At 40.6% G+C, this 18,223-nt stretch overlaps 1 protein-coding gene across 1 annotated transcript in view; it reads left to right on the forward strand.

Moving 5' to 3' along the window:
* Positions 1-16,512, forward strand: part of ndst3 (N-deacetylase/N-sulfotransferase (heparan glucosaminyl) 3) — a 44,159-nt gene extending 27,647 nt beyond the window's left edge. Inside the window, 9 exon segments of the mRNA XM_034211713.1 lie at positions 1,148-1,330; positions 2,063-2,159; positions 3,024-3,147; positions 3,656-3,830; positions 4,223-4,393; positions 4,755-4,864; positions 13,009-13,111; positions 14,129-14,239; positions 15,396-16,512. Coding sequence (XP_034067604.1) covers positions 1,148-1,330; positions 2,063-2,159; positions 3,024-3,147; positions 3,656-3,830; positions 4,223-4,393; positions 4,755-4,864; positions 13,009-13,111; positions 14,129-14,239; positions 15,396-15,404 — 1,083 coding nt within the window. The 3' untranslated portion in view covers positions 15,405-16,512.
* Positions 16,513-18,223: the final 1,711 nt, after the last annotated feature.

Consider the following 18,223-nt stretch of genomic DNA (forward strand, 5'->3'; position numbering starts at 1 on the left):
CTCCTTCCCTCCCACAGTGTTTCACACACGCACACAAACATCAGTATTCGGGGGCAATCAGTATTCCGAACAGCTTTCCAGGTCGGCCGGACGCTGATCCATCAAACCCCGACACTGTGTCGCTTTGTATCTGAGGCAACCTTCAGCGTTAAAGAGGAGCACCGACAGTCCTCTGTCACCAGGAAATTCACTGTGTGTGCTTGTGTGTGTCTTTTTCTATGTATGTGTGTGTTCATTCACATTCATAGACATTCTCCTAAATATACTTACAATCATCCATGGACACACTCACACACACATATCCACCAAATAATTCATATCTTAATGGCTGATGTTACCGTTTCATCCAAGCTCCTTCCAATCACAAAAGGAGTATGTATTTGTGTGTGTGTGTGTGTGTGTGTGTGTGTGTGTGTGTGTGTGTGTGTGTGTGTGTGTGTGTGTGTGTGTGTGTGTGTGTGTGTGTGTGTGTGTGTGTGTGTGTGTGTGTGTGTGTGTGTGTGTGTGTGTGTGTGTAGCAGCTATCTTAGCTTGTCTCTTTGATCAGCCTATAAAAGCACTGAGGCGTGGACATATAGCCTGGACCAACACACTATCGCTCCTTCACTCCCTCTGAGTCTCTCCTTCTCCCTCACACACATTAACTATCATGAACACACACCAACACACTCGGAAACACTTTCCCCGTGTGTAGCTGCATCTCTCCCATCACCCGGTGGCTATGAGGAGTATTGTGCTGCCTCCTCAGCTTTATCTGTCAGTGGTAAATACATCAGCTTTTCTTTATCTGTTTTTCTCTTTATACTTGAAACTGTATTGCGCCAAAAGTTATTATAGTCATGCATCACAAAAAGTGAGTGTGACTCTTTGAAAAGTGGTAGCAAATGTTGATACCCAATGGACTGCTGCTCTGTTAGTGACTTTAAAACCATCACACACTGAGAAATAATCTCAGTTTTCCACTGCAGTCACAACAACAGTAATTAGATTTACCGCGCTCCCTTTTTTTAATAGCAAACATGGGAACTTGGGAAATGATATTTTGACTTTATCACAATTTTTCACACAACAGTTTATGATTTCCTTCTCTCCATTTATTTCTCCTTTCCTCTCTATAACACTACTCTGTCTCTGTTTTCCACCCTAGATCAGTATATTCATGACGCATCTGTCTAACTATGGCAATGATCGGCTGGGTCTTTACACGTTTGTCCACCTGGCTTCCTTCATTCGATCCTGGACCAACCTAAAACTCCACACACTCCCACCGCTGCAGCTTGCACACAAGTACTTCCAGCTTTTTCCGGAACAAAGGAATCCACTCTGGCAGGTGTGTTTGCTTGAATATTTGAACACGTGTACTGGCTTGTGTGTTTCTGCACTTGCCTGTACATTTTTTTATTGTGTTTTACAGTGTTATTATGTGGATTCAATGATGTTCAGGAATAACACAGGTTGTAAAAGCTGTTTGATGTGGAAAGTGAGTCCTGTTTTCTTTTGTAAAAAGAAAAGAAAAAATGCTATATTATTACGTTTTATCTTTCCATAGAATATATCATGAACATATCATCATACACAATTGCAAAGTGTATATTGATAAATTGCCCAAATGTCATAGTCAAATTTATGATGGTTTATTGAGAATTCATTCTACACGTGCTAACTTTGTCTCACACATCTGAAAAAGAAGGAATTCAAGATTAAATTGCTTTTTGTAAGTAAGTGAAACAATAATATAAATCAGTCATTCTATGTAGTAAATACTGTATATTACATGTCACTTGTTAGATGCTTTTATCCAAAGCGACTTACATACATTCAGTATTGTGGACAATCCACACAGGAGCAATTTGGGGTGAAGTGTCTTGCCCAGGGACACAACGACATGCTGACTGCAGTGGGTCTCAAACTTGCTATCCCCTGATTTGAAGTCCAGCACACTATCCACTGAGCCACAGCTTCCCGTATATTAATAATAATTGCCATGTATGTTTATACTTGATCTCTATATGCAGCCTACACCATGAGTCTAACCTATATTCCTTTGTCTTTGCATCTTAAGAACCCTTGTGATGACAAACGACATAAAGACATCTGGTCTAAAGAGAAAACCTGTGACAGGTTACCCAAGTTCATGGTCATAGGGCCACAGAAAACAGGTGAGCTACACACAACAGAGACACCGCTTCTGTGTGCCCAGGTGTTGAGATCATCAACATCAGAGCCTGTTCATCTAATCCCCACAGCTCCCTTGGCCCTGCCAAAGGGAGACAAAGGAGGAGGCTCTTACCTCCTTTCTTCCACCCACTATCTACTTTAGATGCACAGAGATACAGTGCTGAGCCACACACCTCTCCTTGTATGGCTTTCTTTCTTTGAAAGAGACAAAAAAAGGAGATCTCTATCTATTTACGCTACTTGGATCCAGAGCAGCCTTCATGTTATCTCATGAATTCTAATTGCCGGTGTTTGATGTGGGAGGTGAGGAGGTCCTACAATGCTGCTAATTACCAGATGATGGTTTACTAAATGGGAGGAGGGGTCACTACAGCAACGTTAGCACTCTTACAACAACTACGGTTCTCGTTTTATTGCGGTGTGTGCCTCGCAATGAAAGAGATGTTGGAGCAAATAGGAAACAGGGTGAGGGGGATGTAATACAATGCATAGGAGTAGTGTTAGGGGGACAGGGTGAAAAGAGGACTGCTGAGGGAGAGACAGAGGGCACGACCAGAGCCCCAGTGCTTATTGGTGTCAAACGCTTTTGAAAGATTTGATGGGGAGGCCTGTGATCATCATCACACACACACACACACACACACACACACACACACACACACACACACACACACACACACACACACACACACAGCATTATCAGCAAGATATCAATCGCCGAGGAAAGAAATCATCCAATATGGATCAGTGGATGACAGCTCTCACACATACTGACGCACACACACAGACTTCTCTCTACTGAGCTGAATTAACGAGCCAGTTATGAATTATGCCCTTTCTTCCAGGAACGACAGCACTTTATCTCTTCCTACTTATGCATCCCTCCATCTCCAGTAACTTTCCCAGTCCAAAGACTTATGAGGAGGTCCAGTTCTTCAACACCAATAACTACCACAAAGGAATTGACTGGTGAGAGCGCAGACACACACACCTATCTTTCATGCACTCTGTTCCTTTTAATTGGTGAAACCTAAGGTGAACAGGGACATTATAGACATCCACTTTTCATTTTTGCAAGGTTGTTGTATAGACTTGAATGTGTCTTGCAGATTTCAATGATACATTAAGCAGATCTAAACAGTTCAAAAACATCTTCACAGTGATATTTTAAGCCTGCAGACATACGGCTGCCTAAATTGACCCATAAATGTGTTACTTAGCTGACAGAGACACTGCTGGTACAATCTCCAAAGTCATCCAGAAAAGCTTTAACTCTTAAATTGTGTCATTAAACACATTGAAAATATGTTATCAATTCAATTTTAGGCTTGTTGTCTATGCACAGTTTAAGGCCATTCTTCTGTGACTGTATCTGACTTTAAAAAGGATGTGTAATGCTGTCTTCTGTATGAGGTGTGTATCACAAGTGTGTTTATGTAGCATTTCCTTTCAATGTTCTGTTTGTCTCTTGCCTCAGGTACATGGAGTTTTTCCCCGTGCCCTCTAATGTTAGCACTGACTTCCTGTTTGAGAAGAGTGCTAACTACTTCCCCTCAGAGGAGTCCCCCCGGCGAGCCGCTGCCCTGCTGCCCAAGGCCAAGATCATCACCCTGCTTATCAACCCCTCCGACAGGGCCTACAGCTGGTATCAGGTATGTACAGAAACACACACAATGTATTTGATATTTGATTGATAAATGTTGTTTTTTTTACTCTCATAAGCTCCCTGCTTCATTATATGACCTGCTTTATCTCTGTATTGATTTTAATTAAGTTTGGAGTTGAAGCTGTGAGTCTGGAGTTAATGAACATGATTTTTATTAAACGTCTCAGTGCGAAACATTTCACAGGAACCTGAAATCTCTTTTGATTAATAAGACATGCATTTCAACAGCATACCTGCACAAATGTTATGTCATTAACAACAAAGATGGTGTCTTCTTCCAGGTTTAAAATATACTAGTTTAAGAGGCGGAATGAGATCAATTGTACAATAAGAGGGCATTTTTTAAGCATATATGGCTGAATCTGCTTACGTTCCTAGCATCAAAGAGCTCATGAGGACCATGCAGCCCTGCGCTTCACCTTCTATGATGTCATTAGCGCAAGACAGGGAGCCCCGGCCGAGCTCCGCTCCCTGCAGAACCGCTGTCTCCTCCCCGGTCTGTACTCCTCTCACCTAGACAGGTGGCTCACTTACTACCCTGCTAACCAGGTATGCACAGGATCAAACACACATGCACTTTTTGTTATTCTAAATGTGTATGTTAAAGATGATTATTATATTTGGAAGAAAGTGAATGAAAGGGATCTTTTTTTCCCTTCTATATAGTGTATTGATTATTACAAATGTAACTGAAGGAATGGCTAACCATATTATTAGATTTCAATGAATTTAGATGGGTGTTACACAATGTTACACTTACTACTGCTTTACCTGTATGAATTGTAGATGTTGTTACACAAATAAGCCGCCACCATGCCATTACCTTTGTTCAGTACCAAAGTCAGTTGTTACAACCTTACTAGCTTGTAAATAGTACCCATTGTTACAGTATGAATGTATCTGTGTTTAGGTCATGATCATAGATGGCCATCAGCTGAGAACTGACCCTGCAGCAGTGATGGATGAAGTCCAGAAGTTCCTGGGAGTCACTCCTCACTTCAACTACTCCCAGGCTCTTACGTAAGTCTCTATTCCTTTTTCTCACCAGTCTGTTCCACCTCAGGGCTCCAGGGGTAGGCGCACCTTTAACCTGGAATGCATCATAGGAATGATTAGATATTAAAGTTCTAACAATCCAAACCTACATTTGTGTGAATCCTGCCATCTACTGGTGAACAGTGGGGCCTTAAACTGAGACACCTCTTCTTTGCCAGTTTTTGGTGCCAGGTGGGTGTTTGAAAAACCACAACAGACAGTGGGTGTTTCTCAATGTCGAGGACGCTTGCTTGGTAGCACATGTCGTCCGAGTCACTTGCTCAATCTTTATTTATTTATATAGCACATTTAAAACAACCTTCAGTTGACCAAAGTGCTGTACAGGCAATAACTACAATATTAAATAACACAATGGGAGTACAATAATAAAAGAATAAAATAAATAAGAATCCTTCCTAGCCTCGGAAAACAAAGAATTGTGGGCTTGCTTTGGGAAACGTTATGGTCTCCACTGCATATGCCCTCGTTCTCTCCTTACTTGTTCAGCCAAACCCACGCCCCTGGAACTTTGTATATTCCCAGCAATCCTGTAGTATTCTGTGATATTTTCCTCTCCACTCCCAGTATGACAGAGCAAGTTTCTCTCTTCTGATCTCCAGAGGTGTCTCTCCTCTCGGAGTCGGCTTGACTCGGTTTGCATTTAGAAAGAATGCACAAATGTGTTTAATCGTTAATGTCAGATATGTACTAAGTAAATAAATGTGTTCCTGCTCAAGATTAGATTCAACTTTATTGTTATTGCACATATTACAGGTACTGAGACAACGAAATGCAGTTTAGCTTCCAACCAGGAGTGCAAAAAGCAGTAAAGTGAAAAGTAATGTATACAATCTACAGAATAAAATATAGAATGAATTGAATTATGAATAAACAGTGAGGGGTATGAATACACTAGATATACAAAGTAGCAGTATGAACAGTATTAACAGTATGTATGAATATGCTAAGATATATAAACGGTAAGCAGTGCAAGTATAGTATAAAATATATAGATATTCATTTATGAATGATGATAAACATTGTGGAACAATGATGAAAATTGTGAATGGAAGTGGCGACGTAAAACTGACACAAAACAACAACACACTTTTGCGGAGCCAGTTTCATCACCAGCATGGGGCAGGGGCGGTGCCAGGGGGGAGCTAGGGGGTGCTGAAGCACCCCCCAGGATTGCCAAAGCACCCCCTAAGCACCCCCAAGAAATATGTGTTTTTTTTAATTTTTTTTATTATTATTATTATTTTTATTAAATTAAATTAGAAATATTATTGATTACATCAATGCATATGTGAAACAAACACATTTTTGACCAAAAACATAAAGCCAACACAGGTGATATGATTAGGCCAATGGCCAGCACCCATTCGATTTTTGACCTACCCATAGACTAAATTACTTTGTGACACTTGGGTGACTTCCTGTTAGCTAGAGCGCCATATGATTTGCTAACAGCAAAGTGAAAAATTGATCGTTTTTAATCCTTAAACGTCCACGTGTGGACACTCAATCAAAACCAACTGAAAGCGAGAGGGATTCTGCACATAATAGGCCTCGTGAGTACAAGTAGCTTACTTCTGGGTCTCTGTGTTTCATTCAAGCCCTGCTCTGTGTGTGTGTGTGTGTGTGTGAGATATGGTGTGTGTGTGATATGGTGTGTGTGTGTGTGTGTGTGTGTGGTGTGTGTGTGGTGTGTGTGTGTGTGTGTGTGTGTGGCACGAGCCATTTTGTGTGCGTGCGTGCGCGAGCGAGCGAGAGAGCTCGCCTCGCGCACCAGTGGGTATCTACCGGAGATCGTTGTGGTTGTCACTACCCGATCTGCAGCTCTGCCCGATCTGCAGTGCGCATGTGCGAGATGGTCCGCCATATTGGACAACTCCGGACGGCAACCCAAATAGGACAACATTGACACAGTGGCTTTTGGCAAAGCTAAAAAGGAAAACTCGAGAGGGATGAGTTATTGTTATTACAACGTGACTTCACTATTATTTAACAACTATTTTTATTGGGTTCGTTTATTTGGGGTTAAGTACATTGTCAGAATAAGTGAGAAATGGATTTAACTTCTGTTAGACAGCTATCATACTGAATACATATTTACTGTGAATGTGTGCAAAAACGTATGGCATATAGCTGTCTAACAGAAGTTAAATTCATTTATCACTTATTCTGACAATGTACTTAACCCCAAATAAAAGAACCCCATAAAAAGAGTTGTTAAATAATAGTGAAGTCACGTTGTAATAACAATAACTCATTTCTCTCTCGTTTTATTTTTGAGCTTTGCTAAAAGCCACTGTGTCAAGTGTCCATCTTGGGTTGCCGTCCGGAGTTGTCCAATATGGTGGACCATCTCGCACATGCGCGCTGCAGATCGGGTAGTGACAGTGGTTAGCATCTGGTGCTAGCTAGCCAAGCTAACGGATATAAGGAGCTTTTTCAACAACAAGGTGGAGAGAGAACTCTCTCCTGTCAGACGGAGAGTCTCAGGTAACCTCAGCTCAGGTGAAGTAAAGGACTCTCTCAGTGTTTAGATGGTTAACTTTAGTCTAGTTATCTCAGTGGGTCTCAAACGGTTTGTTTTAAAAGGGGAGTGATTTGTAAAATATCTATAAAGAAAAAGTAAATCTGTTGACAGTTCTGTTTTCGTATGGGTATTGAGAGATGTATCCATAGATCTCTAATGTTGCTCTCAAAGTGCACCAGATTGATGCTTTAACTTCAACATTTAAAAACACATCTTCCCGGGGGAGCATGCCCCCGGACCCCCCTAGAGGAGGTGAGGTCCCCCCGTAGAGGAGGTGAGGTCCGCTCTCCACTTGTAAAAATAGCACTTTATACCCCTGCCTATATGCCGTGAGCTGATTATCGAGCCTTCATTGTAACAGTCGCGGGTGCACTGTGTGGTGTGTGTGTGTGTGTGTGGTGTGTGTGTGTGTGGTGTGTGTGTGTGTGTGTGTGTGTGTGTGTGTGTGTGTGTGTTGTGTGTGTGTGGTGTGTGTGTGTGTGTGTGGGTGTGTGTGTGTGTTGTGTGTGTGTGTGGTGGTGTCTGGGGAGTGTTGCAGTAGACAATTCAACTGTAGCGCTGGTGCAATTAATGGGAAACCCTAAATGTTTGAGCACCCTCTATGAAACGTCAAGCTACCCCACAGCACCCCCTAGAGGACATCTCTGGCGCCGCCACTGGCACGGGGTAAAAACCACCAATGAGCGCTCAGCTCGAGATACCAGCGAGTCGTTTCCCATCAAGCATTTCGCTTCTGCAGCTCGTGGAGAGAAACTGCTCCGCCTCGCTCTCAAGGCTGCGGGCGTCTTTGTTCCGCGAGATTTCAACGTCTCATGCAGTCGAGCCTCCAGAGCAAGTCGGACAAAATGACTAACCATCATGCAACGCACTAGCAAGACGGCGGTCGCAATTGCGCAGGTCTGCGTCGGTCTCGCTCATCTCAAACAAGCCTAGTGGCTCTGGAGCAGCTTTACTCGACATTGAGAAACGGCCAGGGTATCTGTTTATTGCACACCCTTGCTTGGATACAATCATTACCAAAGTAAGAACATATGCCCTTATCAGCCAGGTGCTAAAAACCAAATGCAACTATTTAGTATGTTAATTTCTTCGTCATCTATCCGTCATTATCATAGGTCATTATACGTGTGTTTACACTCCGTTTTCCATTGACTTCCGGTAAAAGTTCCTTCAAAAATAAGAGTCCCGATCTTATTACTATCAAAATAAAAGTACAAAACGAAAATGTTACCATAAGAAAAATATTGGCATACAAATATAAAAAGGTAACTCATTTTAAATATAGTTAGACATATTAAAGGTAATTTACAATAATAAAAATAATAATATTAATATTAGTAATAAGCTTTATATTTGTATAGCACCTTTTATACAAGAATTGTAGCCAAACTCGCTTCACAGCAGTTCAATAGACAAATTAGTATAACATGACAGGATAAAAGCAATGTAGAGGAGCAGCTACATTTCAACAAATATATCCACTAAGATTAATACATGAAGACTTGTGACTCGGACTTGACTTGGACTCTTCTTGGTGACTCAGACTTGGACTCGGACTCGAACATAGGTAATGATGACTCGGACTCGATTAGGACACTCCTTGGGTGACTTGGACTCAGACTCGAACACAGGTAATGATGACTCGGACACTCCTTGGGTGACTTGGACTCAGACTCGAACACAGGTAATGATGACTCGGACACTCCTTGGGTGACTCGGACTTGGACTCCGACTCGACTCCGACTCTTCGCACACGCTCGCCTCGGGGAGGCATGAACTGCATGTTTCTAAATCCACCTTCTTCGCTGCTTTTGGTGTATTTTGTGGCGGAAACACAGCGCCACTTACTGGCCCGGCATATGTACTACAGCATCTCCAGCGGGTCGAGCGGTCTTGTGTGGACGGACACGTTTATTGAGCCGATACCGTGTGGATGGAAGACTTTTTTGATATCGAATTCGGTTCGTTCTCCGTTTCGTCTCCATGTAGATGCAGCCTAAATGTGGCAGGTATTTTTGTGAAAGTCTTAACCTGAGGAATGACTTGATAAGCTTTAATTATTCAAATTGGTGGTGATCAATGTTCAACACTTAATCTCCTGCCACTCATATTTCAGGCATACTTTCTAATCTATTCAAAATAATAACTGATTACATTGCTTGTACAAATCTGGAGTTCAGAAATAATAATTGTATTAGATATTGAAAACAATATGTTCTAGCATCAAAGTTGTATACCTATTCTTTTGTCAGCGTCAGCATCCTATGCTGCTGGCCCGGGATCAGATCCCAACAGAGCGTTGAATGTCTCACTTACAGTGCCTGTCTGTCTGTGTCACAGCTGTCTGAATAAAAACAAGGATGGAAATGTTGGCGCACTGCTCAATGCCAATCAGAAAGAATTAAAGCAGCAAAGAACTAATGTGAGTAACCAAGATTAATAAGTAATGCAACTACGTCTACAGTTTAAACATATCTTTGCAGTCTTTCAGATAAAAAAGGCAAATACATTATCATGTAGCTGTAGTCACAAAAGATCAACTGCATTGACCATTGATCACCTGAGGCACATTCCCAATAGTTGTTAACAGCATCATGTGTATATTCTGAAACACAGATATAACCTCCTGAGAAAATATATTTTTGAAAATAAGCATTCATTAGTATTTTTTGTATGTTTCATAATATGTCCCTTGTAGATGAAAAGAAAAGTGTATTTTATTTTTACAATAAATAAATAATTATCTTTCTTTTAAAATTATTTCTTCTTTGATCAATATTAGAAAGAAAAAAACGATCTCCTGACAGCTCAATCTCTGACTCTCCCTGAGTATTTTCTTCCTCACTTAGTGCTTTGTTTACTTAAGTATATTTCTATTCAAATATAGAAAAAGCCAAATCACATGTGGATGTAATCATTAGAAAGCTTTTCACAGGTTTACACCAGGACTCAAAAAGGCTGCATGCATGGTGTTTGAAACAAAGGTGTCAGTGTCATGTCCCCCTCAGAGAACAAAATGTAGACCAATGTATTCAGGCTGTTACGGTGTGCAGGAAGCAGGACCCAAATGCAGATTAGAGTAAAAATAATTCCTGTATTTCAAGGCTAGATATACACAAAGACAGAACGGACCACTCACCGATGAACTGGTCATTACACAAGACAACCCGACAAAGAGAGACAGAAAACCCAGAACTTAAATATACCCAGGACTAATCAAACAAACCCGAAACAGGTGAGGAGGGAGGAGAAAACACAGAGGCACCAGGTGAACACAATCGGGTAATCAGGGAGGGAAACAGACAAAAAGCAACAGGCAGGAAACGGGGGTGAACACTTTACAAAATAACACAGGAACCCAAAGATAGAAAAAGACAAGACAAAACAACAACACAGACAGATCCTAACACAGGCTTTAATATGTGTAATATATTGGAAGTGATAACTCGAGCGGAGGTAAGCATATTTTAGCTTTGCCCCCCTGATGCTCTGTTTCAACTCATTCTCTAATAGAGAATATGACCTTCAACAGTTTATTTACCTCAAGAACCTCTCATCAGAAGGCCCACAAACCCTCAAATCTCCAGACAGGGACATCTCAAATGTGTAGCTCAAATTGAGACAGAGAGTCCCTCTGTTCTGAATCCCAAGCTCACATGCAAGCATATCAATTGTAAAGAGATGCATTTTGTGTGTGTGTGGTGTGTGTGTGTGTGTGTGTGTGTGTGTGTGTGTGTGTGTGTGTGTGTGTGTGTGTGTGTGTGTGTGTGTGTGTGTGTGTGTGTGTGTGTGTGTGTGTGTGTGTGTGTGTGTGTGTGTGTGTGTGTGTGTGTGTGTGTGTGTGTGCTGTGTGTGTGTGTGTGTGTGGTGTGTGTGTGTGGTGTGTGTGTGTGTGTGTGTGTGTGTGTGGATGTGTGTGTTGTGTGTGTGTGTGTTGTGTGTGTGTGTGTGTGTGTGGTGTGTGTGTGTGTGTGTGTGTGTGTGTGTGTGTGTGTGTGTGTGTGTGTGTGTGTGTGTGTGTGTGTGTGTGTGTGTGTGTGGTGTGTGGTGTGTGTGTGTGTGTGTGTGTGTGTGTGTGTGTGTGTGTGTGTGTGTGTGTGTGTGTGTGTGTGTGTGTGTGTGTGTGTGTGTGTGTGTGTGTGTGTGTCCTAATCTTTCTATTCTCATTCTTGTGGCATGGCAGCGGTCTGACAGATCCTCAACACTGCAGCCTATTTATTTAATCCCCCTCTCTTTCCTCCTCCTGTTCTGTCAGAGGGAAACTGAAGGAGAAGCACTTAAGTCTTTTTTCCCCTTTTATTCACCCACTGATGCATGCAGATAAAGACAAATATTTGCATTTTTCAGTCACAACCACATTAGCCCTCATACTCTCACTGACAGATAGCAGTTAACAATGCGGTATGTTTACCTCTTTAGAAATGATTTGTACTATACTGCAAAAGCAAGGTGTATGGATGTATACTGTATATGCATGCACAATTACTAAGAAATCAACATTATGCATACAGTAGATTAAGATCTGTACACATGCATACCCACAATAGCTGTACACATGAAAACACAACTTAAATACTTATATTCTGTATATGAACATACATAAAATACATACAGTATTTGAAATAGATGCATATGTATTCATGCATATACATGGGACATCAAGCACATGTTTTTACCAGAATACTTTGCCGTGAAAGTCACCTACCATTTCGTCTCCAGGTGACAGGTTGTCACATGACATGCTGCTGGGAGCCTTCACACTCTGCTAATAGGAGAGGCAATTTGGCTTCACAAGGGATGGTCATAGAGCCAAGAGGAACATGTTATACATCGATCAAATGTATTAATATCTTCCTGCCTAACATTTATATACATTTCAGTAATGAAAGAAGGAACCATCTAAGCAGTGATTTTATGTTATCTGTTATCTCAATGCTATTATCTCTCTTTGGGAGCCATGTGTTTGCATTTCTGCTCTTCAAGAATGTAAAGTTGTGATGTCTTTATCTTTATCTGGTTATTTAAAGAAAGAATAGAACAGATAGAACAACATACTGTATATATTGTGTTTCAAATGGAGTACATAAGCATTACATTGAAAGCAATACATCAAAACTAATTAAGATGATATGTATACAAACGAAAACAAAAAAGTAAAACAAACATGATAAAAGGAGTGTCTCTGCTGCCCCGATGCTATATATACATAATACAGTAATAACCAGTGTATTACTGCATTAACTAACCAACAAATTATACTTGTGATTATTGTGAGTCTGCATTGAGAGGGAGAGTGCGATGGAGAATAGTTTATATCTAGAAAGAGGCTGCGCTATGAAGAGAAGCGACATGGAGATGGAGGCTGATAGAGACAGAGATGAAACGAGACAGTGTGGCAGTTCGAGAGACACCGATAGCAGGAGAGTAAGAGACAGTGTTGAATGCGTAGTGGCATTTATGTCTAGTCCAAGATGAGCTTACTTTCTTAAAAGAAAAGACACTACTCTATATCCGGACTGAACTGACATCTCTTTTACATTTGTATTAAGAATGATCTTCTTTCTCTCCTTTTCTCTTCTCTCAGATTTGACCCTCAGAAGGGCTTTTGGTGCCAGCTCCTTGAGGGAGGAAAGACAAAGTGTTTGGGAAAGAGCAAAGGGAGAAAGTACCCTCCTATGGAGCCAGAGGTAAAGATTGCTGCACAGTGTGGCAAACGGGTATATGCATTGAATGAAAAGTAAGAAAAAGAGTCTAATAAAACAGAAAAAGCAGCAGCCTGACTGACAGTGATACACAGTCCCCTTCATTGCTGTGGCAACATTTCCCACCGGGCTCGGCGTTGGGGTGGAAACTGTCAGCCAATCAGATCCTGGCAGAAAGTTACAACCTAATTATGAGGACTCAATAGTGACACAACACCCGTGAGATGGGGGGGGGGGGGGTGGCGAGGGATTAGGATAGAAAGAGAAAGGTAGAAGGAGAAAATCCAATCCATAAATCTTTGTGCTGGCCTCTGATTCCACAGAGGAGAGACCAGACCTGCCCGACAATGAATCACACAGTTGCGCTCACATGAAGACAAATACACATAGATGCAATTTGTCTTCCCTCATGTGCTCACTCACACATGGCTAATGGTTGCGCCTTAGTGTCACCTGTAATTAAACTGTATTTGAGTTTCCACCACGGGGAAATAGGAAAGGACAGATGAGAAGGAAATAAAAATAAAGAGAACACCAGGGAAAAGAGGCAAGATAGAGGAAGTTAACTGATTTACAGAGGAGGGGGAGATAATGGATCTCATACATCCTTCATATATATTTCTCCCTCTTTCTCTAACCTCTCTTTCCCTAGCCCTACCAGTCGGCACTTAGTGGCCTATTGGGGAGAAATATACAAATCTAAAGATGGTGGCACCTCATTAATCTCTCTCAATTTCTTGCTTGCCCCCTAATTAAATGTATCCTCTATATATCCCTCTTTCCAACACTTTTTTTCTATTCTTACTTTTTTTCCTCCTTGCTAATGACTCTCCCAATTTCTTGTCTATTTCCACATGTCTTACTCTACCTTCTGTCTTCCTCATTTACCACTAATCGTATCTTGACATTTTTTTCTCTCACTCCATCTCCCTTATTCACCATCAATGTCTGCTCATCTTCTTATGTATTTTGTTCTCTGTGGCCTTACTCTACTCTCTTCAGGCACACGCATATCTCTCCCGGTACTACAGGGAACACAACGTGGAGCTGTCAAAGCTGCTGCATCGCCTCGGACAGCCCCTTCCCTCCTGGCTAAGAGAAGAGTTGCAGAAGGTCAGCAGCCACAACATTTGCAACATTTATCTAATGAAGTTATCATTTTTAAATGGTCTTACGTCAGCAAATAATCTTTTTTTAAAAGCTCTTAAAGCCAAGAAAATGTGGTTTTAAATTAGTTTGTGACTAATTAGCCAACAATCAGTGTTACAGTTACAAATAAAATATACAACTTTTCTTTAAGCATGTTAATCTCAAACACTCATCAGGACTGTGCAAGTGTGTTTTAATCAGATATTTCAGGCTGGTGTGTAGTGTAGGCCAATGAGCAAAACACAGCATCATTATGTTGTATAAGAAGAACTTATTCTTGGCAGAAAATAAGTAATAAAGTAATTCTATAAGCTACTGCTGTAAATATCCAGTAAAAGGTATTTGTAACTGTTGAAAAAAAGTCTTAATTCACACAGAATTAGTTGCAAATTTGATTTACTCAAGATAGTCAACAACAAAAGCGATAAGCCATGGACGAACTACAACATCTATAGGAAGTCTGACACTTAGATCTAAGCCTAATCTATCTTTTAGACAGTGCTAGAAACAAAATATTAATAATAATACATTGTATTCATCTAGCGCTTTATCAGGTGCTCAAAGACGCTTGAGGATTCAAACCCACCACAGTCATTGATTTGGATTTAATTGGTACGATGAAATATATGTCATTGCCCTTAGTTAAACACACAGCAACAGCAACAGATGTAGGACATGATGGGATGATTCAAAATACAAAGAAAATACAAATATCACTAACATGTAAGCAAAGCAAGACATCTATTTGAGTACGGTAATTACTTCATAATCCAGTCAGGTTATTCTAAACATGTGGCTGTGAAGCTTCCTGGTGTAATTGCTCACCTTGATCTCTGCAGAGCCCTCTTTCTACTGCAGTGCTCAACAATGTTTTCTTTGTCTGCGGATTTGTTTGTGCAACTGTTTGTCACTGTTTATGAATCAGAGGGAGCCACTTGACAAGGCTGCTTAGGTTTTCCAGCCAATTCACAGCAATCAGAGCCTGTTTTCTTTCCCTTTTTCATGGTTGGCATTTGAATCAATAGGCGAAGGAATTGGATTAAATTACTTTTTCTTATCTTTGTCCTTTTTCTCTGTTTTTTATTCTCCACCCCCTCCATCTTGTTACCTATTTCTGAAGGTTAGATAACGTTGGCATCCATTAACCAGGGTTAAAGGTCAAGAGGTCCAAGACCAGGAAGTGACCAGGAGCACCTGACCTTCAGATACACTGTCTGTGGCCTTTTAGTGAACCCTGAGGTGATGGCAAGGACAAGATGCCTTGTTCCACCTCGGAGCTAGGACACTGCTGGAAGGAGCCGAAGGCATGAAAGCGCAAACAAATGTTGGCGCTCTGAAACTGAACTCTTGAAAGAATGGATGGAGGAATCAGAGTTTCAGAAGACTCCGACAGCTCTAAAGAAAGCGGGACTAAAAGGAAGAGCCACATTAGGAAGATGAAGAGCAATCTTTGAAGGTCACACGCTGTTCAGAACTTTTGTGAACTCTCGTGCAGACCTGCAGTGACTTTGATGGTTATTTTATTTTATTTTCACCTTTAATTTATGATGCCAGGACAGCGCGGGTCAGCTGTGCGTGGTTCCCATAGAGATGACTTTGCACTATGTTCCATTCCATGTATTTTCAAGACAAAAGAAACGCAGCCTTTGTGGTTTTGTTTAAATATTTTTTATAGTGTTGTTTTGTCACAATAAGAGTGTATAAGCAGGGAGGATAAGTGCATAGACTCAGGGTGGGTGACTGGCTGTTACTTGCCATGACAGGTTCTTATCAATTTGTAAAAAGTTGTTTTAAGTGAAGCTAGTTTCTGGTAGATCTGGTAGCCTTGTTCACCCTTAGAGATGTCACTTGAGGCTTTCACTGGAAAGTGTGGACTAGAAATTAGTCATTGAAGCAAGATGCATTGCCCACTCATTATTTTCCTTTGACAAGCCATGCAGAAGAACGCTGTGTCCATTTAGCAGAGCATGAGCACTGATGACTTCAGCGCTGAAGACTGAGGGGACATGAGTTTGTGGGAAGTAAACTGAGCAAAATGAGCCTAATGGATATGACACTTAATTCCAAGACTCTTTAAGTAGCTACTGTAACAGCAGGCAGTCTTTGTTTTGTAAGTTTCAACCTTCTTTTTCTTTCCTTTTAAAAAACCAGTGGCCTACGTTGTTGAGCTTCAATCTGAATGCAAAAAAACCTCTAAATGTCAAACACACAAACCAAAATTAAAGAAATCAATATTACTGAGTGCATAATATGTGTCTTTTGTGACCAAGTACACAACACAGATAACCCATATTGTACAGGGACACACCATCATACTAACATTCGTTCACACATGATGTGGCATAAATGGTTGACAGTAGCCTCTTTGTCCTTTTTAAGGTAAGTGAAAATGGCATGGATGACAGTTTGCTGTTTGACACATTTTTACTGTCTTTGGTTTTAACACAGTCACCATTAATGTTGTAAACAATATAACACATAACACACCTGATTTTTCTTCTCAGACATACTTGAAATGTGAACCCATACTTCAATGGACAACATGGTAATCACATATCAGAGGGTGTGGTATGCTGCAGTAAGGGTTGTAAGGAGAGATTGTATTTGTTGAGCAATGTTTTGTTAAAGTCTCTGATCATAAAATGAAGAACATTTGCAATAAACCCTGAATGTGACAGAGAAGATTTGACATTACCAAAGCGGCAGCTAAAGTTTAGCCATGTAGTCACAAAAGGAAAAAATGTAAGACTGTACTCTGGGAGAAATCAATTAAAACATCCATGGCAGAAGTAAAGGACAACACACAGCATGTGAATGTCAGATAGTGAACATATGGTCTATATTTGAAAAGATCCAAGGCACTTTCAACACACTTTAAACTCAAAGAGCCCTTTTTGCCAGATATGGATGATAATGGAAGTATACAATAAAGCTTCCCATAAATCACTAACCGTATCTACAGTAGCTGCATCCTTGCAGGAGTCCATTGTGTTTGTAAGGAGATATAACTGACTCTGTTAGAGGGCTGAAATAATCCAGTTATGGTTTATCGACAGCAGGGTTCGACCTTTAGAGTTCAAAGCGGTGAGTAATACCAGGAAGCACTCCGTTTTTACATATTAAGTCTGTGGTCTGCAGATACGGTAAAGATGAAAGAAATTATACTTTATAGGATATCAGCAAACAGTCATAATGTTTTAGGGATATCAAATAGGAAATGTTTTTACAGTCACTGTAAAGCAGAAGTTGCAGCCTGGTAAAATGCCATACGAAGATTTAGGTTGTTGCAGCAATATCTTTTTCTTATAAGTATGTAGATCTGTTGTTCCAAAAGGCTTTTTTTAAGATTATAGTTTAAATAATTCAAGTTTAAATACAATGATAAAATAAGTACATTACTCGTGTTGTACATAGAGATATAAAAAAGTAACCCAAATCCCAAAACTGTAAAAAAAAATCCAGCCATCTTCAAACACATCTGGTTAAAGATGATTTTTCTAGCAGCCAATTTTAATCCGCATGAGATCACTCTTTTCATGTTTTAGCAGTTTTCTCAGATCTTTCCCAACTGGTTTTCCCAAGTGTTGCCAGATTTTAAGGGATGGAAATAGATATGAGCAGAAATAAATTATCCATGTATAATGAGACCTTCTGTTCTGCACCTCCTCTGGTGACATCTAATATAAGCTCATTAGTGCAGAGAGCTAGAGGTTCAGTGGGAATAGCAAAAAGAAAAAGACAAAAAGGGCAATGCTCCCTGGTTCCTCTATTCATCAGGTGTTTTGATTGTATATTCACAATGTTTATTCAGTATCTTGAACATTTTCAATATAACTGCAGCGTCGATGTTGGAAATGTAATCAGCAGACATAAACAATGTTTTGACAAAGATAATCAACATAAAAAACCAGCACAAGAAAGCAAAAATAATTAAATTGAATAATTGTC

This window comes from Gymnodraco acuticeps, unplaced genomic scaffold (assembly GCF_902827175.1).
Source record: "Gymnodraco acuticeps unplaced genomic scaffold, fGymAcu1.1, whole genome shotgun sequence".
Taxonomy (NCBI): domain Eukaryota; kingdom Metazoa; phylum Chordata; class Actinopteri; order Perciformes; family Bathydraconidae; genus Gymnodraco; species Gymnodraco acuticeps.